General features: G+C 43.3%; 2 protein-coding genes across 3 annotated transcripts; both read right to left on the bottom strand.

Moving 5' to 3' along the window:
- Positions 1-319: 319 nt before the first annotated feature.
- On the bottom strand, positions 320-11185 carry LOC139369366 (uncharacterized). The gene is made up of 9 exons (XM_071108649.1): positions 11047-11185; positions 10881-10917; positions 9670-10740; positions 9451-9492; positions 9207-9307; positions 1867-1928; positions 1511-1677; positions 1028-1255; positions 320-777 (listed from the first exon to the last, which is right to left on the bottom strand). Exons 1-9 carry the CDS (start codon positions 11131-11133, stop codon positions 389-391), a joined length of 2184 nt encoding a protein of 727 aa, XP_070964750.1. The 5' UTR covers positions 11134-11185; the 3' UTR covers positions 320-388.
- A 514-nt stretch (positions 11186-11699) lies between these two features.
- Positions 11700-25365, bottom strand: LOC139370508 (N-acetyllactosaminide beta-1,3-N-acetylglucosaminyltransferase 2-like). 2 transcript variants are annotated; one of them, XM_071110028.1, is made up of 3 exons: positions 25079-25365; positions 15693-15831; positions 11700-14828 (listed from the first exon to the last, which is right to left on the bottom strand). In XM_071110028.1, exon 3 carries the CDS (start codon positions 14802-14804, stop codon positions 13599-13601), a length of 1206 nt encoding a protein of 401 aa, XP_070966129.1. In that variant the 5' UTR covers positions 14805-14828; positions 15693-15831; positions 25079-25365; the 3' UTR covers positions 11700-13598. The 2 variants fall into 2 exon arrangements, with proteins under 2 accessions (XP_070966129.1, XP_070966130.1); XM_071110029.1 differs by lacking the exon at positions 25079-25365 and adding an exon at positions 16371-16454.
- Positions 25366-25793: the final 428 nt, after the last annotated feature.

Below are 25793 nucleotides of genomic sequence, written 5' to 3'. Positions count from 1 at the left end.
GCATAATGCCAAACCGGAGATATGCCTGCATATAGAACAAAGGTTACTTTGTCATAGAAATTGTACTTTCCCAATTCAATATAAAAAAAAATATTTGTTTTAATATATATTCAATGTAGAGCCAATTTAACATTTATTTAATTGAAGTTAATCTGCTAAATATACTATATACAATGATCCAAAGAATATATCAAGTAGCACATCCAAACTACACACAAAGACAATGTAATACAAAAAGGTAATAACAGTCAAGATATTTCATCAATAGAGAAAAGGCAAAGATAAACAGAAACAATAATGAACTAAGGAAACAGTGAAGTCAACCTGCCCAGAACAGGTCTCAATGCTCTAATTGCACATTCAGGACAACCACAGAGCAATCTTCTCTTCAAAGCTTGACACCCTCCCCTGGCTCCATGTACCCATCAAGAGGCAGCAGGGGGCTGAAGCGCAGCAGGGGCAGGTCCACCGAGGGGCAGCAGTCCTTGGGGTGAGCCCAGCCTTCCTTAGGGCGCCGTATGGGTGGGACCGGAGGGGGCAGCTCCGAGTTGGTGCGGGTGGAAGTGTTGTCGTTGCCGTCGTTTTTGTAGTCAGGAGGGGGGATGGGGGGGACGCTCACGAGGCTGCTGCGCCGACAGTGGACCAGGAAGGCCCCCCGGTGGTGGCGGTGGTACAGCACACCCACGGTACCAAGGAGCAGCAGGATGAGGAAGCTGAGCAGGAAGCACACCACGTAGATGCCTTTGACCATCCCGCTGGACCATGCCGAAGTACAGCCTAAGGTCAAAGGTTAGGCAAGGATTAGATGTACACAATTTACCTAGTGCAGTCACCTTCATGTCTAACATTGTTAGGTAACAATGTGTAACCCTAACAAACCCATTTTCAGGGGTTAAATCGGGAATATTAGGGTGGTGGTCTAACTTGTCAACTTCAGTGCCACTGGTTTTTTTAACTAACCAATGTCATACTGTATGTTTTCCTTGTACTTCAGAGAACAATAATTCTATTAAAATCTATGGAGTACCAGTGTTACGGTGCTGCTGCTCAGGACTATGCTGATCCACCGTAATCGTCGACTCATTGTGTCGGTCCGTATCAGCGGCCTTGGCGTCCACGCAAATGGTTCCACCTGAGCCCAGCCTAGACATGTCCTCGAACCCGGAGTGGCATCGGCATGTGTAGGAACCAAAGCGGTTCACACACTCAGCGTTGATGTCACACAGCACCAGCTGAGTCTCACACTCATTCACATCTGAGAGACACACAGGGTGCAAAACTAACATCGATTAATGGAGTTAAATATGAAAACAAACCACTTCAAATCAATTATTTAAAGTCACACAAAATACATTTTTCACCTCATTGAGCCTCAAGACATCTAGTTGCAAGCTATACAACACTATCTTATTAAACCTCTGCAGTAACCTTTAGTGCCAGTTGTAAATATCAGAGTACAGTGCAAAATAAGCTACAGATTTATGTTTGTTTGGAGGAAACTGAGACCTACCAGCGGTGGATACAGAGACGATGACACCCTGTGTTGAGCTGCCCCTGGGGCTAACCACCATCTGTAACAGCTCCTGCAGGGCCAGGTGCAGGGTCCTGTGATCCTTCATCCCTTCTGGCCCACCCCCAATTTGCAGCCAGAGGATGTAAAGCACTCCTGCACTCAACCTGTTGATACAACAAAACTGTTAAAAAGGTATTTAATCCATCAGTTGTAGCCTAATTCAGCAAAAGTTGTATATTTTATCAACTACAGTGCCAATAACCCCTTTTTTATGCAGTAAAAATACAATATTTGTTTGCAGTCATGAAAGACAAAATTGGAGCTCTTGTAGTAATGTAATGTAGTAAACCAACCTTTTTATTCTTTTGGAGGATAGGGTTTTGGGTATGTGGACAATTTCCAACTGCTCATTAATCTGAAAAACAAATGAATAATTGCAGTTCCAAATCAAATGCACCAGTCACAGTAAATAATGACCAAAAGCCATATACAGTCTTTACACATTGATTTGTTAAAGCCTTAGCTGAAAATGGTTTTTAAAAAAATGTAGACTTTTTTCGTCACTGGCCTACAAACAATAACCCATAATGTCAAAGTGGAATGGGTTTGTTTTTCACAAAAAACATCACCTAAAAATAAAATCCCTTTGAGCATGGGGAAGTTACTAAATTACACATTGGATGGTGTATCAATACACAGTCCTAACAAAGACACAGGAGTCCTTCCTAACTCAGTTGCCGGAGGCCAATGTGACGTTAAAACAGTTAGTTCTCTCCTATTACAGCCATTAAAGTCTGCGGATGGATCAACATTGTACACTGACCAAAAATATAAAAACACAACATGTAACAATTTCAAAGATTTTACTGAGTTAGTTCCTATGGAACTCAGTCAATTGAAATACATTTATTAGGCCCTACTATATGGACTGGGAATACAGATATGCATCTGTTGGTCACAGATACGTTAAAAAGAAAGGTAGGGGAGTGGATTAGAAAACTAGTCAGTATCTGGTGTGACCATTTGCCTCATGCAGCGAGACATCTCATTCGAGTGGAGTTGATCAGGCGGTTGATTGTAGTCTGTGGAATGTGTCCCGCTCTTCAAATGGCTGTGCAAAGTCGTTAAGGGAACTGGAACACGCTGTCGTACACGGCGATCTAGAGCATCCCAAACTTGCTAAATGGGTGACATGTCTGGTGAGTATGCAGGCCATGGAAGAACTAGGCAATTTTCAGCTTCCAGGATTTCTGTACAGGTACTTGTGACATTGGCTGTGAACTATGCTGAAACGTGATGGCCGCAGAAGAATGCCACGACAATGGGCATCAAGATCTCGTCACGGTGTCCCTGTGAATTCAAATTGCAATCGATAAAAAGCAGTTGCGTTTGTTGTCCGTAGCGCATGCCTGAGAATACCATAACCCCACCATGGGGCACTGTCAACGTTGTGAACATCAGCAAACCACTCCGACAGGACGCCATACACTCTCTGCCATCTGCCCAATACAGTTGAAACTGGGATTCACCCGTGAAGAGCACACATCTTCAGCATGTCAGTGGACATTGAAGGTGAGCATTTACCAACTGAAGCCACTTAAGACCGCAAACTGCAGTCATGTCAAGACCCTGGTGAGGAAACGAGCATGCAGCAGAGCTTCCCCCACAACAATTTGGGTTGTGCAAACCCAGTTTCATTCACTGTCCAGATGACTGGTCTCAGACAATCCCGCAGGTGAAGCCGCCGGATGTGGAGGTCCTGGACTGGCGTGGTTACACGTGGTCTGCGGTTGTGAGGCCTGTTGGGGTTACTGCCAAATTTTCTAAAACGACGTTGTACGGTAAAATAAATTAACATTCAATTCTCAGGCAACAGCTCCGGTGGACATTCCAGCAGTCAGCATGCCAATTGCATGCTCCTTCAAAACTTGAGACCTCTGTAGTATTGTGTGACAACTGCACATTTTAGAGTGGCCTTTTATTGTCCCCAGCACAAGGTGCACCTGTGTAATGATCATGCTGTTTAATCAGCTTCTTGATAATCCATCCACCTGACAGGTGTGGTGTATCTTGGCAAAGGAAAAATGCTCACCAACAGGGATGTAAAAAAATGTGTGCACAACATCTGGGACAAATAAGCTTTGTGTATATGGAACATTTCTGGAATCTTTTATTTCAGCCCATGAAACCAACACTTTACATGTTGCGTTTATTTTTGTTCAGTATAGTTACTACACGATACGAACCTAACTGACAGAGTGAAAAGGAAGCCTGCACAGATTAAAAAAAATATTCCAAAACATACTTCCTATTTGCAACAAGGCACTAAAGTAATATTGCAAAAAAGCATTCAACTTTTTGTCCTGAATTCAAAGTTGTGTGTTTGGGGCAAATTCCATACAACATAGTACAACTCCATATTTTCAAGCATAGTGGTGGCTGCATAATGTTATAGGAATTATTGTGATCGTTAAGGGGAGTTTTTCCAGGATAAAAAGTCAAAATCCTAGATCAGTCTTTCCCACCAGCAGGACAATAACCTAAAAGCAAAATCTACAGTGGGGCAAAAAAGTATTTAGTCAGCCACCAATTGTGCAAGTTCTCCCACTTAAAAAGATGTGGCCTGTAATGTCCATCATAGGTACACTTCAACTATGACAGACAAAATGAGAAGAAAAATACAGAAAATCACATTGTAGGATTTTTAATGAATTTATTTGCAAATTATGGTGGAAAATAAGTATTTGCTCACCTACAAGCAATCAAGATTTCTGGCTCTCACAGACCTGTAACTACTTCTTTAAGAGGCTCCTCTGTCCTCCACTCATTACCTGTATTAATGGCACCTGTTTGAACTTGTTATCAGTATAAAATACACCTGTGCACAACCTCAAACAGTCACACTCCAAACTCCACTATGGCCAAGACCAAAGAGCTGTCAAAGGACACCAGAAACAAAATTGTAGACCTGCACCAGGCTGGGAAGACTGAATCTGCAATAGGTAAGCAGCTTGGTTTGAAGAAATCAACTGTGGGAGCAATTATTAGGAAATGGAAGACATACAAGACCACTGATAATCTCCCTCGATCTGGGGCTCCACGCAAGATCTCACCCCGTGGGGTCAAAATGATCACAAGAACGGTGAGCAAAAATCCCAGAACCACACGGGGGGACCTAGTGAATGACCTGCAGAGAGCTGGGACCAAAGTAACACAGCCTACCATCTACACACTACGCCGCCAGGGACTCAAATCCTGCAGTGCCAGACGTGTCCCCCTGCTTAAGCCAGTACATGTCCAGGCCCGTCTGAAGTTTGCTAGAGAGCATTTGGATGATCCAGAAGAAGATTGGGAGAATTTCATCTGACCATATGACACCAAAATTGAACTTTTTGGTAAAAACTCAACTCGTCACGTTTGGAGGACAAAGAATGCTGAGTTGCATTCAAAGAACACCATACTTACTGTGAAGCATCATGCTTTGGGGCTTTTTTTCTGCAAAGGGACCAGGACGACTGATCCGTGTAAAGGAAAGAATGAATGGGGCCATGTATCGTGAGATTTTGAGTGAAAACCTCCTTCCATCAGCAAGGGCATTGAAGATGAAACGTGGCTGGGTCTTTCAGCATGACAATGATCCCAAACACACCGCCCGGGCAACGAAGGAGTGGCTTCGTAAGAAGCATTTCATGGTCCTGGAGTGGCCTAACCAGTCTCCAGATCTCAACCCCATAGAAAATATTTGGCGGGAGTTGAAAGTCCGTGTTGCCCAGCAACAGCCCCAAAACATCACTGCTCTAGATGAGATCTGCATGGAGGAATGGGCCAAAATACCAGCAACAGTGTGTGAAAACCTTGTGAAGACTTACAGAAAACGTTTGACCTCTGTCATTGCCAACAAAAGGTATATAACAAAGTATTCAGATAAACTTTTGTTATTGACCAAATACTTATTTTCCACCATAATTTGCAAATGAATTCATTAAAAATCCTACAGTGTTTTTCTGGATTTTTTTCCCTCATAGTTGAAGTGTACCTATGATGAAAATTACAGGCCTCTCATCTTTTTAAGTGGGAGAACTTGCACAATTGGTGGCTGACTAAATACTTTTGCCCCACCGTACATGAGTTGCTTACCAAAAAGACAGTGAATGATCCTGAGTGGCTGAGTTAGTTGACTAAAACTTGAACTTTCCTACCTGAAAATATAAATATATATTTTTTTTAATGGTGTGAAAAGCTGTTAGACTTACCCAGAAAGACTCAGCTGTAATTGCAGCCAAAGGCGCTTCTACAAAGTCTCCAGTCATGTGTGGGAATACTTACGTACAGTTCATTCAAACTAGTTTTTCAACCACTTCACAAATTTCTTGTTAACAAACTATAGTTTTGGCAAGTCAGTTAGGACATTACTTTGTGCATGACAAGTCATTATTCCAACAATTGTTTAGACAGATTATTTCACTGTATCACAATTCCAGTGGGGCAGAAGTTAACAAATACTAAGTTAACTGCCTTTAAACAACTTGGAAAATTCCAGAAAATTATGTCATGGCTTTAGAAGCTTCTGATAAGCTAATTGGCATCATTTGAGTCAATTGAAGGTATAACTGTGGATGTAGTTCAAGGCCTACCTTCAAACTCAGTGCCTCTTTGCTTGACATCATGGGAAAATCTAAAGAAACCACAAGTATAAACACCATGGGACCACGCAGCCGTCATACCGCTCAGGAAGGAGAAGCGTTCTGTCTCCTAGAGATGAACGTACTTTGGTGCGAAAAGTGAAAATCAATCCCAGAACAGCAAAGGACCATGTGAAGATGCTGGAGGAAACGGGTACAAAAGTATCTCTAGCCACAGTAAAACGAGTCCTATATCGACATAACCTGAAAGGCTGCTCACCAAGGAAGAAGCCATTACTCTAAAACCACCACAAAAATGCCAGACTCCGGTTTGCAACTGCACATGGGGACAAAGATCGTACTTTTTGGAGAAATATCCTCTGGTCTGACAAAACAAAAATAGAAATGGCCATAATGACCATCATTATGTTTGGAGGAAAAAGGGGGAGGCTTGCAAGCCGAAGAACACCATCCCAACCGTGAAGCGTGGGGTGGCAGCATCATGTTATGGGGGTGCTTTGCTGTGGGAGGGACTGGTGCACTTCACAAAAGAGATGGCATCATGAGGCAGGAAAATTACGTGGATATATTGAAGCAACATCAAGACATCAGTCAGGAAGTTACAGCTTGGTTGCAAATTAGTTTTCCAAATGGACAATGACCACAAGCATACTTCCAAAGTCAAGGTATTGGAGTGGCCATCACAAAGCCCTGACCTCAATCCTATAGAACATTTGTGGGCAGAACTGAAAAAGCATGTGCGAGCAAGGAGGCCTACAAGCCTGACTCAGTTACACCAGCTCTGTCAGGAGGAATGGGCCAAAATTCAGAAGCTTGTGGAAGGCTACCCAAAACATTTGCCCCAAGTTCAACAATTTAAAGGCAATGATACCAAATACTAATTGAGTGTATGTAAACTTCTGACCCACTGGGAACGGGATTAAAAAAATAAATAATAGTATCTTATGACTTTTCAGATTCTTAAAATAAAGTGGTGATCCTAACTGACCTAAGACATGGATTTTTTTACTAGGATTAAATGTCAGGAATTGTGAAAAACTGAGTTTAAATGTATTTGGCTAAGGTGCATGTAAACTTTGATTTCAACTGCAAATTAGATTTTCACTTTGTCATTATGGGGTATTGTGTGTAGATGGGTGAGCGATTTAAAAAATATTTAATCCAGTTTGAATTCAGGCTGTAACAAAATGGTGAATAGGTCAAAGGGTATGAATACCTTCTGAAGGCACTGTAAGATGACATTCATTTATGAAGAAAGTTAGAGTACCACAGCCCGTCATAAATCCCATAAAGCCTAGCGGTCAAACAGGGAAATGTTTCCAAACATTTCCCCACCATTCATTTCCACCACAGGAGCCTTTAGGCTTACCCTGGCGTGGCATTTTGATAACTGTAAATCTCTCTAGGACAAGGTGACTTAGGACAGTGCCTTCAGAAAGTATTCAGACCCCTTGACATTGTTACAATACAGCCTTATTTTAAAATTGAATAATTAAAAATCCTCAGCAATCTACACAATAACCCATAATGACAAAGCGATAACAGATTTATATACGTCTGCAAATGTATTAAAAATAACAGAAATACCTTATTTACGGCAGGTGCATCCCGTTTTACATTGATCATCCTTGAGTTGTTTTTACAACTTTATTGGAGTCCACCTGTGGTAAATTCAATTGATTGGAAATTATTTGGAAAGGCACACCTGACTATATAAAAAGGTCCCACAGTTGACAGTGCATGTCAGCGCAAAAACCAAGACATGAGGTCTAAGGAATTGTCCATAGAGCTCTGAGACAGGATTATGTCGAGGCACAGATCTTGGGAAGGGTACCAAAACATGTCCGCAGCATTGAAGGTCCCCAAGAACACACCGGACTCCATTCTAAAAATGGAAGTTCGGAACCACCAAGACACTTCCTAGAGCTAGCCGCCCTGAGCAATCGGGGGGGCCTTGGTCAGGGAGGTGACCAAGAACATGATGGTCACTCCATCACTCTGTGGCGATGGAAAAACCATCCAGAAGGACAACCATGATCTGCAGCCCTCCACCAAGCAGGCTTATATGATAGAGTGGCCAGACAGAAGCCACTTCTCAGTAAAAGGCACATGACAGCCCGCTTGGAGCTTGCCAAAAGGCACCTGAAGGACTCTCAAATCATGAGAAACAAGATTCTCTGGTCTGATGAAACCAAGATTGAACCTTTTGGCCTGAATGCCAATCATCACGTCTGGAGGAAATCTGGCACCATCCCTACAGTGAAGCATGGTGGTGGCAGCATCATGCTGTGGGGGTGTTTTTCAGCGGCAGAGACTAGGAGACTAGTCAGGATCGAGACAAATATGACCGGAGCAAAGTACAGAGAGATCCTTGATGAAAATCTGCTCCAGAGCGCACAGGACCTGACTGGGGCGAAGGTTCACCTTCCAACAGGACATCGACCCTAAGCACATAGCCACTCCTGCGTTGCCTCAGCTTCGGGACAGGTCTCAATGTCCTTGAGTGGCCCAGCCAGAGCCCGGACTTGAACCAGATCAAATATCTCTGGAGAGTCCTGGAAATAGCTGAGCAGCAACACTCCCCATCCAACCTGAAAGCTTGAGAGCATGGGAGAACCTCCCCAAATACAGGTGTGCCAAGCTTGTAGCGTCATACCCAAGAAGACTCAAGGCTGTAATTGCTGCACTGAATACTTATGTAAATGTGATGTTTAACAAACTACAAAATAGCAAACACTTATAAAAACCTGTTTTTGCTTTGTCATTATGGGGTAGTGTGTAGATTGATGAGAATTTTAGAGTAAGGCTGTTAACTAACATGTGGATAAAGTCAAGGGGTCTGAACACTTTCCGAAGGCACTGTATTCACCTGTATCAAAACATCCCGTCAGGGTAAGACAAAACACAGCCCTTATTTTAAGTGTTTCTAAAATCTACTATGGGAAACATTCATGTTGGAAAAAAGCTTGGAACCATTTCCTTGTTTGAAAGCTAGGTTATGGGTATTATGACACCTCCACTGTGGGGCTCTATTGTACATGAGAACTCACCAGAGACTTCACTGAGATCAACAGTGATCTCACAAGATGGTCCCAATTCTCCTCTGGCGCCACAAGGAAGTTGACTTCAACAGCCACTTCAAATAGGTAGTCTGAGAAATACAAAAAGTAGGCATCTACTTTAATAGTCATACACAGCTCTATAACTATTGTACAAAGGCTAGTGACTTGAAACTTTTGTTATAGCCTTTGAATTATACTAAAAATACATTTTTCAAAAGAAAAAATAAATCACCTTCTGGTAAGTGTGGTACTTCGGTGTGATTTCTGTCTTTCTCTGTAAAGTAAACATGCAAGACACTTTTCATAAACCAGACAAAGTATGCAAATTAAATTGCTGACTACCTACCATAATGTCTGCTGTCGAAACACTGTTCAACCATGTTTAGGAGATGGTTGAAGGGATCCTGGGTATCAGTGGGTGTTTGAGTGTCACTGGATGCTGTAGACTTACCCAGAGTCAATTTCAGCAATTCCTTATTGCCAGACTCCTCACCTTGGTCATCCACCGCTGTTGTGTGTGACACGATGTTAAACGCTATAGGAGGGATGGCATCTGTAGTTTGAGCATCCACGTTCCTTCGCATAGCAGACGGAGTGCGCGACGAGGATTTGGGATTCAAAACAGGGGGCTGGTGTGTGGAGGGGTCACTTCCAAGGTGTGCTGTGTGGGTCTGAGTGGCATCCCTCCCTGACCATGACGTCCCATGACGATTGACCGCCACATCTCCACTCAAGTTACCCACTTTCCAGTCCTTTGTCAAGTGGCTCTCGTCTGCTTCAGTCCCCTCTGAGATTCTTCTGTTCCAATCTTCCTCCTCACTCTGAACAGGAGAAAACTTGAAGAGCCCCTCTCTGACCATTTGCTCCTCTGCTTCCCATGGTGGAAGCTCATTGGACACAGAGGAGGAAGTGAGTTGGTCAAAATAGTCAAACACCACCTCCGGGTTGGTCTGAGCTGGCGGGGTGGGGCGCTCCAGTAAAATAGCCTCCGTAGGTTCTCCCCCCTTCATGGGAAGAAACTTAGTGAAACTTCCCAGAGAGGGAAAGGGTTCCAGTTCTATCAGTTTTGGTTCAGTCATCAGCTTCCAGTCTTCTTCAGTGGTATCACCATAAGCATTGTACGTGACTGGCGGTACGAATGCCTCGTATCGCCCATAGAAGCCCCTGTGGGGCGGACTGGGTTTACCTCTGATTAACTGAACCACGTGGAGGATGTTGGAGAGGGATGTGTACTTGGCCTCACGCCAACACTTCTCCAGGATCCTGTGACCCCCCGCGACCCCCAGGGGCTCGTCCAGGTGGATCTGGTCCAGCTTCCCGCTGCATGCATCCGACTGGGCGAAGTCCTCTAGGTGGAGGAGCACACGTTTACCAGGGTCTACCTGGATGGTCCAGTTGCACCAGAGAGGTGGGTTGGAGCACAGGTAATCTGGGGAGAAAAACTCGCCGCTCTTGCCACGCATCACCTGGTGGCAGCTTCGCAGCGCGAAGAAGGCGTTGCCCTCATTACCATGACGGTCATCTGAGAAGTTGTGGACAGAGTGTGTAGAAGACAATCCAAAAATGTCAGTCATAGGCCTAACCCCCCAACACACTTACTTGAAATAATTAAAACAAAGACCATAGAACAGGGCCCAAAGGCTACATAAATATTTGTCTTACCGGGAGGGTTGTAAGCGTCATTCCTAAAGTTATTTATCTAAGGACGTAATACAAACGTTGAGGTAACATTAAAACAAGAATGTTTGTCAACCACTTGAAATCTACCTACAATCTCAAGCGAAATTTAGGGGAAATGCTTATAGAAGGAAGTCAGTCATCAACTTACCCAGGACAGGTCGCAGTTTGCGGTAAATAAACCATTGGCAAGTAGAAGTGAACGTACAAATATTAACTTTGAATGATTTCGTGACATTTTAGTGTCACGTTGTGTTGACTTTCTCCACTATTTAGCAAGCAGGTCGGCTTCCTACACTGTCCCAGCTATTGTCAATTCTTTCCTGCGATGTTTCTTTTCGTTTCCGCTAAAAGTGGACGTAAACAGGTGAAATATATTGCCAATTAGCTAATTAGCACGCCTTGATATTCGGATGCTTCTGGTCTATATGGGTTGTATCCACTAGGTGTCAATGTAACACTGTTGTAGGTAAGATAACTTGACTTCTGCAGCTGTACATCTCAGAAGCAACAAGTATTATGTTGAACGTTTATCTTACCAAGTACTTTATAAATACAAATATATTTGACAAGAACGACAATTCCATCAATTATGAATGATCCAATGGTAAAGATGTTTATTCTAAACGTTTGATGTTTTGTATACAGTAGTGAACAGTTACTTATTTTGGGGCACTTTAAGTAGCCTAATGCTGCTGATGATAAAAGTAGAGCAATAGTTTAGCAAAGCTTATCAAGGTATGGCATCTTTAGTGAGTGCTTTATGATTCAGATCAACTTTGAAGCACGAGAGTGATTCCAAGGTTTGATGTTTGAATTGTTTTTTTATTCACTGTCATAAAAAATGAAAATACTCCAGGTATCCATCACATAAGACACTTTCTTAAAACATAAAAACAAAACAAACATAGGGCAGAAAATGGAGTTGGAAGTACAGACTCAGTTAATTCCGTTATAGGCGTGTGGGTCACAGGAGGTTGGTGGCACCTTAATTGGGGAGGACGGGCTCCTGGTAATGGCTGGAGCGGAATCAGTGGAATGGTATCAAACACATGGTTTGATGCCACCCCATTTGCTCCATTCCAGCCATTATTATTGAGCCGTCCTCCCCTCAGCAGCCTCATCTGTTGTGAGTATACAGAAAGAGCACAAATTTAAAGCTGAGATCTACATAAAGGTGCCACTGGTCACCCCAGGCACATTTGTTATTGTTTTTGTTTTATTTATGAAATGGAGAAGAGGAGCTCAATAAGTTTAAGTTTAATAAGTAAAACATTTTTACATACGCTGAGTGTATAGAACATGAAGGACGCCTACTCTTTCCATGACAGACTGACCAGGAGAAAGCTATGATCCCTTATTGATGTCACTTGTTAAATCCACTTCAATCAGTATAGATGGGGAGGAGGGGAGGAGACAGGTTAATGAAGGATTTTTAAGCCTTGTGACAATTGAGATATGGATTGTTTGTGTGCCATTCAGAGGGCGAATGGGCAAAACAAAAGATTGAAGTACCTTTGAACAGGTTATGGTAGTAAGTGCCAGGCACACCCATTTGTGTCTAGAACTGCAACGCTGCTGGGTGTTTCACGCTCAACAGTTTCCTATGTGTATCAAGAATGTTCCACCACCCAAAGGACATCTAGCCAACTTGACACAACTGTGGGAAGCATTGCAGTCAACATGGGCCAGCATCCCTGACAAATTGAGGCTGTTCTGAGGGCAAAAGGTGGTCCAACTCGATATTAGGAAGGTGTCCTTAATGTTTTGTACACTCAGTGTACTCTGCTGTCCTATCACGTGTGTAATGACGTTCAATATGAAGGGAAAAAAACAGCGTTTGTTGTTTTAAGTAACTTCTTTGTTGTTGTAATATCGCACAAACGGACGTGGTAGATTCACCACTACGGATTCCAGCTTTAAGGGTTATAATAAACCAGCGATCTTTCAAATAACATAAATAGTTTGTTTCTAGAATCAAGTGCAAAGGAATGTCAGATCCATTGAGAGAACTTACAGCAATACACCACCCTGTGTATTGGCGTAACAGTCTGGAAAAACAGGTTAAGCATGACATTCACACACCACTTGCCATTTTCCACAAGTAGAGAACTGTCTTGTCACTATTAAAAGTTATATGGACCCCCCCCCCCCCCCCCCAAATCATAGGTGATTTTCACGACTGTTATTGTGACAAATTACATTTCTTGTAAATGAAGGACCTCGCATGCAGTAGTGCCTGTATAGTACATACAGTAGTAGTACATTTATATTAATGATACTACATTTGCCGAACACTGTCTTGGAAAGTGTACATGAATGGTTGTTCATGTAAAAAATACTTTGGAATGCTTGGGACATATCAGCTGATTCTATTGAAGCCGGAACACACTGACATATGACGTGCTTGTCGGAACTAGGAAACTCAAAAATGCTTGACTTGTTAACTGGTTGAACGCGGCACGTGATAACTACAACTAGTTAGCAAGTCAGACTAGCACGTGAACGCAACATTCCTACCGAACCTCGAGGATTTCGCTTAGAACACATCAAACAAATTTCTCAAAGACCCATTGGATGCATGCCAAATGGCACCCCTATTCCCTATATAGTACACTACTTTTGACCAGGGTGCATAGGTCTCTGGTCAAAAATAGTGCCCTGTGTAGGGAATAGAGTGTAATATGGGATGATGTAGATGTCTCACTGACAGTCCAATTCCGGATCGCTGAGCCAGGCCCAGATTTTGATCATCTCCTGCGGCGTCCTGCTGTGCACGAGCATTAAGCTCTTATACGCGCACGGGTTGCCCCTGTATTTCTCGTCAATGTCAAACGTCCTGAAGCCCTTGTGCTTCTCCGGGACCAAGCCCAGCTTCTGGAGACACATCCCTGTGTAGACATCATCAATAGGATACAGCGCCACCTGCTGGGAGATGTTGTGCAACTGCAGTGCCAGTTCCCCAGAGTACAGGAACCCTCCTCCCCCGGCGTAAGGCGGGTATGGCCCCATAAATACACTCTCTGGGATGAAGTACTTGAGCTTCTTGTCCCGGTGCGGGCCGGCGTTGGTGATTACGTCTCCTATGAACAGATCCCTGGCCCTGATCTCTGGAAGATTGTGGAGGAAGTCTAAGATCCTCCAGGTGTTGACGAAGACGTCATCATCCCCTTTGAAGACAAAGCGGGCGTCGGGGCAACGCTGGCTGAACCAGTCCAGGAATAGCACCTCTTTGAGGGTGAGGTTGAAGAAGGAGTCTCGGTAGTCCCACTGGAGGAGGTCCCCATAAAGTCTGGCCTCATGACTGAGCATCCCAAACAGGTTGGGGAAGTGGTCGACTGCCGAGGCATTGCCAAGGAGGAAGACCGTGGCTACAGTCCGATTGGCCAGAACGCCCACCCGCCCCCACGACTCCCGGATGGCCTGCCGCCGGTCGAAGTGAGGCGCCAGGGACTTGACAGCCAACAGGAGGTAGGGTTTGCTCTCGCACACACGTGGCTGGTCCATGATCATCGGATACGAGCGGCAGCGCATGTGCAGCAGGAAGTCCTGGAAGCGGGGTGGCAGGGAGTTGTAGTCCTTCACCTGGGTGGTGACGCTGTAGTCCGGTTGGCAGGGGTCCGGGGACCTGGTGTCGTTAAGCCAATCAGGTAGCTCCAGGAGGGAGTCATTGGTCAAACCCGACATGAGGATGGGGTTGTAGATGTAGTCCAGCCTCTGCTGCTCCTTATTCCAAAAGATCTCGCTGGTCATCTGCTTCCTCCAGAACCTCTTGGAGGGAATGCGCAGCTTCCGCTGGTCCCCCTTGTCCTGGCCCAGGTTCCGAGACACGCCCACGAGGATGAAGACGAAGACGTTGAGCATCATCATCACACACAGCACCCTGGTTTTCTTCCGGCAGCCGTGCATCTTGGCTCTCTGCAGTCTCCGGACCTGAACAGGAAGTGATAGAGACAAACAGGAAGTAAGAGACCAAACCCAGAAGTTACAGACTTACAACGTACAGAGTATGAAGCGACCATAACGACATCGGCAGACTTACGACAAACCTAGAAGGCATGGGCCCATTCAGAAACATAGTGAAAGGTAGTTGTGGGCCACAGCTGGTGGCCTACGGTTTTGAGGCAGTAGACTTAAGGATAAATGTTTGAAGGTAAAGCAGGTTAACGGGCCTTCTTGTTCCGTGTGTTGTTTGTGTCCGAGCCGGACCCAGCAGCAGCCGCATACCAGCCTGCTTTTCATCCCCTAATCCTCGAGGAATGAGTTGTGAACACTTTTCTTTAACCCTTCTTGATTTCCTTCTCTTCCTCCCTCTCTTTCTACAATGCCCAGACGAGCATCATCATGCGGTCCCAATTCGAGGAACTCTCCTCGTGACACCAATTACAGGTGGCAGTGTGTCAGTGTAATCTCAGGCTAAACTGGCCTCCCCACACAAAAGAGCCACACATTTCCATGTGCATTATTCATTTCACCGAGAGCTTTCTTGAGCCTCGGTGCGCTGGCACGTAAGGAATCTCTATGGTTGTGGAATGTTAACCGAGTGTAAAATTAGCAACACGGGTCAAACTGTTGTAAGAAAACAAACAGAGCCTCGGATAGAAGCTGCAAATGATGTGATTAATCATAGAAAGTACAACAATGGTAATTACTTTATTTAACACGTATCCTTATATATTTCCAAGTTGGAAGTGAGGGTGAACATACAGCTTTGTGTTTCAAGCACCGCGATCCAACCCACTGAGCCATTGTAACCACCATTTCTCCCGCTGTATCAAGTGATATCTAGCATATTACCTGTGAGTAGCAGGAAATGACTGGTCAGGCTGTTGCTGTGGTCCCGACCCAGACCTTCTTAGCCCATGTGGGTCTCCTGCATGGGAGAAGGGCCCAGAAAGGGGAACTGGAACAGGACTGGTGTTCCTGCAGCAGCCACCTGGAAACAAACAACAACAAAAACACACAAACACAAGCCCACAACATGTCAACAACACAGCTGTTTTTCTTCAGGAAAGGCAGGCTTTTTCTCAAGGGGTTATTATAGGGTATACACAAACCAAAGTGCAATTAGACATGTTTATACACTCCCTACTTTAGCTAAGCCCTACACACAAATAACTACAAATCCCAACAAAGAACCTGGTTACAACCAAAGTGGTGTTGTAGTTCCTGGAGGTGTTGATGTAGTCAACAACTATCTGGGTGTCACTATTTCTGTTTGCTGTAGATTGTCTACTCAAAACCATCACTGTAGATCATCTACTGAAAGCAATGGAATCCTATACCTTTGACCTCAGAGTTTTTTACTCGTGAAAGTAGACGGAAGAATCTTAGCCTTTTAGGAAATGACGGTTCTGATTGGCATTGCACCTCTTCAACAAAACTAGACAGAGAGCTAGGCTACTACAGTAATTCAAAATATTGCTCTGCTGTGTGTGTGTCTGTGTGTGTGTTCAGCAGCAGCGTGGTACTCACAAGCTGTCAAATCTAACCAGACAAGTGGAGCCTTGAATGCCGAGCCACGAACATGACTCCCCCACTCACTTGCAGTAGCAGACTAGCGTGCGCCACAAATGGCGGCCTATTCCATATATAATGTACTACTTTGACCAGAGCTCTATGGGGCCTGGTCAAAAGTTGTGGACCATATAGGGAACAGGGTGCCATTAGGAACGCAGCTTAGCAGTACAGAGTGCAGCGAGTTACACTTTTCCTCTGCGCAATCTAACTACGCAAACATTCACATCGGTAGTATATGCAAGCCGTGGATAGAGTTTGTCACTGTTGAACACTGTTGGTGAGAGTAGTAGACCTATACTGTAGATGTGGGAACACTGACATTTCATTCACTGACTGACTGCAGCCATATATATATATATATATATATATATATGTAACTGTCATTAAGTAGTGATATTGGACTCAATGAAGTAAACTGATGAAGTAAATACTATGTAACATAAAATAAACAACCACATCATAGTCTACTAAATAGTTACATAGTCTATCATGAGTTTACTTCATATGGTCAGTCATTAAGTCATTTAAGTAATATTTGAGGGAGACACGTGGGCACATGCCGGAGAGGCCACACAGACAGACACATAAAGTGCTGTATTTGAGTGGGGGCCCATAATTAAACATCAGACAAACGTGTTCACTGAAGCACAGGTGACTCAACAGTGTGGTATGAATAGGACTTAAGAGGCCAGCCACTGGTAAGAAAGTGAGAAGTGCTAACTTGAAGGACATTAGGGTAGAAATACATACACTCCCCTAAGTATTTATTTGGACAGTGAAGTAAAACATTTTCTTTAGATCTATACTGTAGCATTTTGGAATTGAGATCAAATATTTGAAATGAGGCAACATTACAGGATGTCACCTTTTGTTTGAGGATATATTTTATACATATCTGTTAAACCGTTTAGAAATTCATGCACTTTATGTATCTAGTCCGCACATTTTAAGGTGTCAAGTATTTGGACAAATTCACTTATAGTGTATAACATTTAGTCAAAAGGTTAGTATCTTGGACCAATATTCCTAAGAGTTAAGGAAAGACTGACTACGTCACTTCTTGTTTTTTATAAGAAACATGAATATGTTGGAAATTGGAAATTCAGTCACAGTCAACTTACACACCCCACATGCCACCAGGGGTGGAAATTCAGTCACAGTCAACTTACACACCACACATGCCACCAGGGGTCTTTTCACAGTCCCCAGGTCCAGAACAAATTCAAGGAAACATACAGTATTATACAAAGCCATGAGTGCATGGAACTCCCTTCCATCTCATACAGCGCAAGTGAACAGCCAACCTGGTTTCACAAAACAAATAAAGCAACACCTCACGGCACAACGCCTCTCCCCCATGTGACCTACTTGTTGTGTGTATGTACTGAAATGTCTGTGTAACTGAAAGATGCACACACACACTACATGTTAATGCTTTTAAATGTATGTAAATTGTAAAGTCTTTTGTCTGTAATGTATTTTGTGTTATATGTTGGATCCCACAAAGACTAGCTGTCGCCATTGGCGTCGGCTAGTGGGAATCCTAATAAATAAAATCTAAATTCTAGTACACTACATCAAGCCTGTGACTCTACAAACTTGTTGGATGTATTTTCCAGTTTCTTTTGTGTGTGTTTCAGATGATGTTGTGACCAATAGAAATAAATGGTAATGTTTTGTGTCATTTTGGAGTCACTTTTATTGTAAATAAGAATAGAATTTGTTTCTGAACACTTCTACATTAATGTAGATGCTACCATGACTACGGATTATCGTGAATCGTGAATAATGATGAGAGAGAAAGTTACAGATGCACAAAAGGTCATGCCCCCAAAACATGCTAACCTCTTACCATCAACAAGTTTGTAGAGTCACATGCTTCATGTAGTTATTTGCTGCTATGAATAGGGGAATCAAATACTAAACTTATGATCCAATACACTATAAGTGAATTTGTCCAAATACTTCTGATACATTCAAATGGGGGGACTAGATACATAAAGTGCTTTAATTTCTAAACGGTAAAACAGATATGAAAATAACCTCAAATAAAAGGTGATGTTCTATACTGTCGCCTCATTTAGAACATTTGATTTCAAATCCAAAATGCTGGAGTGTAGAGCCACATTTGAAGTTCAGCACTTTAAGTTTAGCTTCACTGTCCAAATAAGTACGTTGGGGAGTTTACATGTGAATTATATACATTTCAAAGGTTACTATGGACCTCTAGTGATGTAAGCCAACGATGTAAAAGTGACAACAAGTGAATGAGGAAAGGAAAGGGGCATGCTAACTGTTAACTCGAAGGACATTAGGCATGACAGGGGGAGAAATATACATATATTTTCATGGTTATTATGGAGCGCTAGTCTGGTTGAAGACGCCCACAAGGAGTCACTTTTGTGGGCTCTGGGGTGTTCTAAATGGAAATGATGGAGAATAGAGTGCCTCTCAATGTTCCCTCAGTGAATACAAAGGGAAACATTGATTTACTAATAGGCTAGTCTATTTTCACAGCATCTGTGAAAATCAAATCAAATCAAATCAAATTTTATTTGTCACATACACATGGTTAGCAGATGTTAATGCGAGTGTAGCGAAATGCTTGTGCTTCTAGTTCCGACAATGCAGTAATAACAAGTAATCTAACTAACAATTCCAAAACTACTGTCTTGTACACAGTGTAAGGGGATAAAGAATATGTACATAAGGATATATGAATGAGTGATGGTACAGAGCAGCATAGGCAAGATACAGTAGATGGTATCGGGTACAGTATGTACAAATGAGATGAGTATGTAAACAAAGTGGCATAGTATAGTATAAAGTGGCTAGTGATACATGAAAAGAGACTAGTCATAGGCCTACATATAGAGCAAAACAAAGCAACGGGTTTGAGATGGATGGAGTGTACAGTGTGTGTGTGGCCTCCTCAGCACATGTCCACGCGTCTCCCTCTGAACCGTTACTTACCCTGTCAGTGAAGAATACGCAACAGACAAAGGATTTTGACAGTATCCCTTCATAACCATTTGGTTGTTATGGTGAATTTCCCCTTGGGATCCATTAGGTCCCCAAAACCTGTTTCAGTCAATGGTTCTGCCTAGTGTTCCATATCTCCAGAACTGACTAACTCTCTCTCCCCCTCCTCCTAATGCTATTAGATGAGCAACTGCTAGGAATCAGGTACTCAATGAAAACACAGACTGAGCCCCTATTATGTAGACTATACAGGTCACACACTGAGTGTACAAAACATTAGGAACACCTTCCTAATATTGAGTTGCACCACCTTTTGCCCTCAGAACAGCTCTACAAGGTGTCGAAAGCATTCCACAGGGACGCTGGCCCATGTTGACTCCAATGCTTCCCACATTTGTGTCAAGTTGGCTAGATGTCCTTAGGTGGTGGACCATTCTTGATACACACAGGAAACTGTTGAGTATGAAAACCCCAGGAGTGTTGCAGTTCTTGACACAAACGGGTGCGCCTGACACCCACTACCATACCCTCTTCAAAGGCACTTAAATATTTTGCCTTGCCCATTCACCCTCTGAATGGTACACATACACAATCCATGTTTCAATTGTCTCAAGGCTTAAAAATCCTTCTTTAACCAGTTTTTTTCCCTTTACCTACAGTGCATTCGGATAGTATTCAGACCCCTTGACTTTTTCCATATTTGATACGTTACAGCCTTATTCTAAAATTGATTACATTTAAAAACAAATCTACACACAATACCCCATAATGACAAAGCAAAAACAGGTTTTTATACGTTTTTGCAAATTCATTCAAAATAAAAAACGGAAATAACACATTTACATAAGTATTCAGACCCTTTACTCAGTACTTTGTTGAAGCACCTTTGGCAGCGATTACAGCCTTGAAGCACCTTTGGCAGCGATTACAGTCTTCTTGGGTATGACACTACAAGCTGGGCACACCTGTATTTGGGGAGTTTCTCCCATTCTTCTCTGCAGATCCTCTTAATCTCTGTCAGGTTGAATGGGGAGTGTCGCTGCACAGCTATTTTCAGGTCTCTCCAGAGATATTTTATCGGGTTCAAGTCTGGGCTCTGGCTGGGCCACTCAAGGACATTCAGAGACTTGTCCTGAAGCCACTGCTACATTGTTTTGGCTGTGTGCTTAGGGACGTTGTCTTGTTAGAAGGTGAAACTTCGCCCCAGTCTTAAGTCCTGAGCGCTCTGGAGCAGGTTTTCATCAAGGATCTCTCTGTACTTTGCTCCATTCAGCTTTCTCTCGATCCCGACTAGTCTCCTAGTCACTGCCGCTGAAAAACATCCTCACACCATGATGCTGCCACCACCATGCTTCACTGTAGGGATGGTGCCAGGTTTCCTCCAGACGTGACACTTGGCATTCAGGCCAAAGAGTTCAATCCTGGTTTCATCACACCAGATAATCTTGTTTCTCATGGTCTCATAGTCCTTAGGTGCCTTTTGGCAAATTCCAAGCGGGTTGTTTTGTGCCTTTTACTGAGGAGTCCTCCCGTCTGGCCACTCTACCATAAAGGCCTGATTGGTGGAGTGCTGCAGAGATGGTTGTCCTTCTGGAAGGTTCTCCCATCTCCACAGAGGAACTTTGGAGCTCTGTCGGAGTGACCAGTCACCTGCCTGACCAAGGACCTTCTCCCCCGATTGCTCAGTTTGGCCGGGCGGCCAGCTCTAGGAAGGGTCTTGGTGGTTCCAAACTTCTTCCATTTTAGAATGATGGAGTCCAGTGTGTTCTTGGAGACCTTCAATTTTTCGGTACCCCTCCCCAGATCTGTGCCTCGACACAATCCTGTCTCGGAGCTCTACAGACAATTCTTTCAACCTCGTGGCTTGGGTTTTGCTCTGCACTGTCAACTGTGGGACGTTCTATACACAGGTATGTGCCTTTCCAAATCATGTCCAATCAATTGAATTTACCACAGGTGGACTCCAATCAAGTTGTAGAAACATCTCAAGGATGATCAATGGAAACAGGATGCACCTGAGCTCAATTTCGAGTCTCATAGCAAAGGGTCTGAATACATATGTAAATAAGTTATTTCAGTTTTTTATTTTCACTTTGTCATTATGGGGTATTGTTTGTAGATTGATGAGGAAACATTTTTATTGAATCAATTTTCAAATAAGGCTGTAACGTAATAAAATGTGGAAAAAGTACTTAATAAATACTTTCCGAATGCACTGTACACTGACTGACGTGGATTTAAAAAGTGACATCAATAAGTGACCATATTTGTCTTCCACCTGGATTCACCTGGTCAGTCTACATCATGGATAGAGCAGGTGTTCGCAATGTTATGTACACTTTAAAGGCTTAGATGTCTTAATTTAAATGTATATGTACTGTACGTGCCACGTTATTGTTTAAACAGCTCTCTAATTGGCTTTTACAGTTTCAATGCATATAGCGTATGTAGTTAGATTAGGGTTGTTCCACCACAAAAAGGAAGAGGATTTCGACACCATCCAAAGGAATAGTCAAAAGCCACCCTCGGACCATCACACCCCACACCAATCCCACCGCAACACCGACTATATAGTATCTGTTCTACGTGTCTGACAATTATTATGGTGATATTTCTTTCCCTGTACTGATAAATTAGTCATTGAAGTTGTTTATGTCCCATCCTACATCCAGATATTACCAGGTTCTGACCACTAGATGGTGCTATTCATGCTATTAGGTGAACAAAGTTTGAAGACCCCCCCCTCCTGCAATGTTAAAGGAATAATTTGCACTGAGCTAAAGGTGAGAGCTGCCACTTTCAAGGAGCGGGGCTCTAACCTGGAAGCTTATAAGAAATCCCGCTATGCCCTCCGACAAACCATCAAACAGGCTAAGCTTCGATTCAGGACTAAGATCGAATCGTACTACACCAGCTCTGACGCTCGTCGGATGTGGCAGCACTTGCAAACCATTACAGATTACAAAGTGAAGCACAGCCGAGAGTTTCCCAGTGACACAAGCCTACCAGACGAGCTAAACTACTTCTATGCTTGCTTCGAGGAAAATAACACTGAAACATGCATGAGAGCACCAGCTGTTCCAGAAGAATGTGTGATCACCCTCTCCGTAGCCGATGTAAGTAAGACCTTTAAACAGGTCAACATTCACAAGGCCGCAGGGCCAGACGGATTACCAGGACGTGTACTGCGAGCATGCGCTGACCAACTGGCAAGTGTCTTCACTGATATTTTCAACCTCTCCCTGTCCGAGTCTGTAATACCAACATGTTTCAAGCAGACCACCATAGTGCCTGTGCACAAGAACACTAAGGTAACCTGCCTAAATGACTACCGACCCGTAGCACTCACGTCTATCGCCATGAAGTGCTTTGAAAGGCTGGTCATGGCTCACATCAACACCATTATCCCAGAAACCCTAGATCCACTCCAATTTGCATACCGCCCCAACAGACCCACATATGATGCAATCTCTATTGCACTCCACACTGCCCTTTCCCACCTGGACAAAATGTGAGAATGCTATTCATTGACTACCGCTCAGCGTTCAACACCATAATCTAAGGAACGTGGGACTAAACACCTCCCACTGCAACTGGATCCTGGACTTCCTGACGGGCCGCCCCCAGGTGGTAAGGGTAGGTAACAACACATCCGCCACACTGATCCTCAACACAGGGGCCCCTCAGGGGTACGTGATCAGTCCTCTCCTGTACTCCCTGTTCACTCATGACTGCATGGCCATGCACGACTCCAACACCATCATTACGTTTGCCAATGACACAACAGTGGTAGGCCTGATCACCGACAACAACGAGACAGCCTATAGGGGCGGCAGGTAGCCTAGAGTGTTGGGCCAGTAACCGAAAGGTTGCTAGATCGAATTCCCGAGCTGACAAGGTTAAAAATCTGTCGTTCTGCCCCTGAACAAGGCTGTTCCTAGGCCGTCATTGTAAATAAGAATTAGTTCTTAACTGACTTGCCTAATTAAATAAAGGTTAAATAAAATAAAAAATAGGGAGGCTGTGTGGTGCCAGGACAACAACCTCTCCCTCAACGTGATCAAGACAATGGAGATGATTGTGGACTACAGGAAAAAGAGGACTGAGCACGCTCCCATTCTCATCGGCAGGGCTGCAGTGGAGCAGGTTGAGAGCTTCAAGTTCCTTGGTGTCCACATCACCAACAAATTAACATGGTCCAAGCACACCGAGACAGTTGTGCAGGGGGCATGACAAAACCTATTCACCCTCAGGAGACTGAAAAGATTTGGCATGGGTCCACAGATCCTCAAAATGTTCTACAGCTGCACCATCGAGAGCATCCTGACTGGTTGCATCACTGCCTGGTATGGCAACTGCTCAGCCTCTGACCGCAAGGCACTAGTAGTGCCAATGGTGCAAATGGTGTGTAGTGCAAATGATCCAGTACATCACAGGGGCCAAGATTCCTGCCATCCAGGATTTATATGCCAGGCAGTGTCAGAGGAAGGCCCTAAAAATTGTCAAAGACTCCAGCCACCCTAGTACACAGTACACATCCTGTTCTCTCTGCTACCGCACGGCAAGTGGTACCGGAGGGCCAAGGCTAGGTCCAAGAGGCTTCTAAACAGCTTCTACCCCCAAGCCATAAGACTCCTGAATACCTAAAAAAAAAAATGCCTACCCAGACTATTTGCATTGCCCCCCCCTCTTTTACACCACTGCTACTCTCTGTTGTTATCATCTATGCATAGTCACTTTAATAACTCTACCTACATGTACATATTACCTCAACTAACCGGAGCCCCCGCACATTGACTCTGTAGCGGTACTCCCCTGTATATAGTCTCGCTATTGTTATTTCACTGCTGCTCTTTAATTACTTGTTACTTTTATTTCTTATTCTTATCCATATTTTTTTAAACTGCATTGTTGGTTAGGGGGTCGTAAGTAAGCATTTCACTGTAAGGTACCTGTTGTATTCGGTGCATGTGACTAATAAAACTGGGTTTGGAATTCACTCAATTTACAAAAGGACATTGAATTCCTTACCCAGTAAACAGTCTGTTGACAATGTATGACAGCAACCAATGCTTTGTTTTTGTTGACCACTGTTTCAAATACTAACGGTTTTCAAATGTAAGCTACTATCATTTCGAATATTATATGAACCCTATGAATTAAAAAGGCCCATTTGGGTTCAATTAATTAGCTTAATTTCTCAGAGATCAAACTGTATTTCAAGAAAATAATATTGCAGGAATCGTATCTGTTTCTAACTACAGAAACAGTTTGAGATAGTGGATGTCGTGGCTTGATGAAATGACATGGAACGATCCTTTTTGAAGGGTTGAACAGTCAATATGTTCATTACAGGTGATTAACTAAGTCACGGTCATATTTTCCTCTAGAAACAGTATTTGATTCATGGTTAAAGTAATGATTATTCATTATTATATAATCTAACATTGATCAAATACTAGTATTTATAGGAACAAAAGTGATGGAAGCTAAATTAATAACATTCATATGTTTTTTCTATCTGGCATACGTAGCTATGGTGGCGTTGCAATGTTAGAATATAATATAATTTCTGCTATAGCCGCAGGACTCAAACGCAATGAATGGTCTTCTACGTTATAATGTGCTAACCAAAATGGTTAAACAGAATGTATTCTCTAAACCTGGTTGCTATACTTTACCTGAATAGCAAAGTTTCCAATCAAAGGAGTCCACCACATCTTGGCGCAAAGCCTATACTGTAGCCTACAAAACGAGTCTAAATGAATATGATCCTTTTCCCGCAAATAGTTCACAAGAAGCGTAACTTTAGAGTGAGGCGCCTATGCTCACTATAAGCAAACCATGTTAGTTTAATAATATTTCATAGATCATAGTAGAAGTCCTGTGTAAAGTGAAAGTCCATGCCTTGCCAAAAAGAGAGAGAAAGAATACGCCTTAGTAACGCTCTGTGTCCCTCTCTGATCTTGACTTCTACTCACACCTTCCGCATTTTCAGGAAGAGGAAAATTCCAGCCTGCGTTCAGATCATTGGGAGAAAAAATAATATTCGTATTTTTTTCTGGATAATGTTTGAGGGGCACGACTCCTCCTTGAATTAGGTGATGTAGGCCTTTGATATTAACAAGGGGATACGTGTCTCCTTTGTTTGTATACTTTACGGAATATTTTGGGAGACCGTGTGATTAGACACATATTATAAAACCAAGGCAGAGAACTTTCATTTTCCTCCCTATACAAGTGTACAGAGACAGAATTAAATGAGCGAATTCAGCTGAATGCATAGGATACCTGGCTTCAAATATGTTTTCAGTTAATGTTGTTTGTAATTGAGGATTACTGACAATGACTAACCCACATCTTCATATCACCCTCCCCCAGTCAACTCAGTTATTA

This window comes from Oncorhynchus clarkii, chromosome 17, assembly GCF_045791955.1.
Source record: "Oncorhynchus clarkii lewisi isolate Uvic-CL-2024 chromosome 17, UVic_Ocla_1.0, whole genome shotgun sequence".
Taxonomy (NCBI): Eukaryota; Metazoa; Chordata; class Actinopteri; order Salmoniformes; family Salmonidae; genus Oncorhynchus; species Oncorhynchus clarkii.
Note: the sequence above shows the minus strand (reverse complement) of the source record. Positions and strands in the feature narration are given on the sequence as shown.

Bases quoted from the DNA above. Each gene is read 5' to 3' on its own strand.
- LOC139369366 (XM_071108649.1), bottom strand. From the start codon at position 11,133: ATGTCACGAAATCATTCAAAGTTAATATTTGTACGTTCACTTCTACTT. The intron at 10,918-11,046 runs GTAAGTTGATGA...TTACGTCCTTAG, and splicing joins CAAACTGCGACCTGTCCTGG to ATAAATAACTTTAGGAATGA. The intron at 778-1,027 runs GTACTCCATAGA...CTTTGACCTTAG, and splicing joins GCAGCAGCACCGTAACACTG to GCTGTACTTCGGCATGGTCC.
- LOC139370508 (XM_071110028.1), bottom strand. From the start codon at position 14,804: ATGCACGGCTGCCGGAAGAAAACCAGGGTGCTGTGTGTGATGATGATG.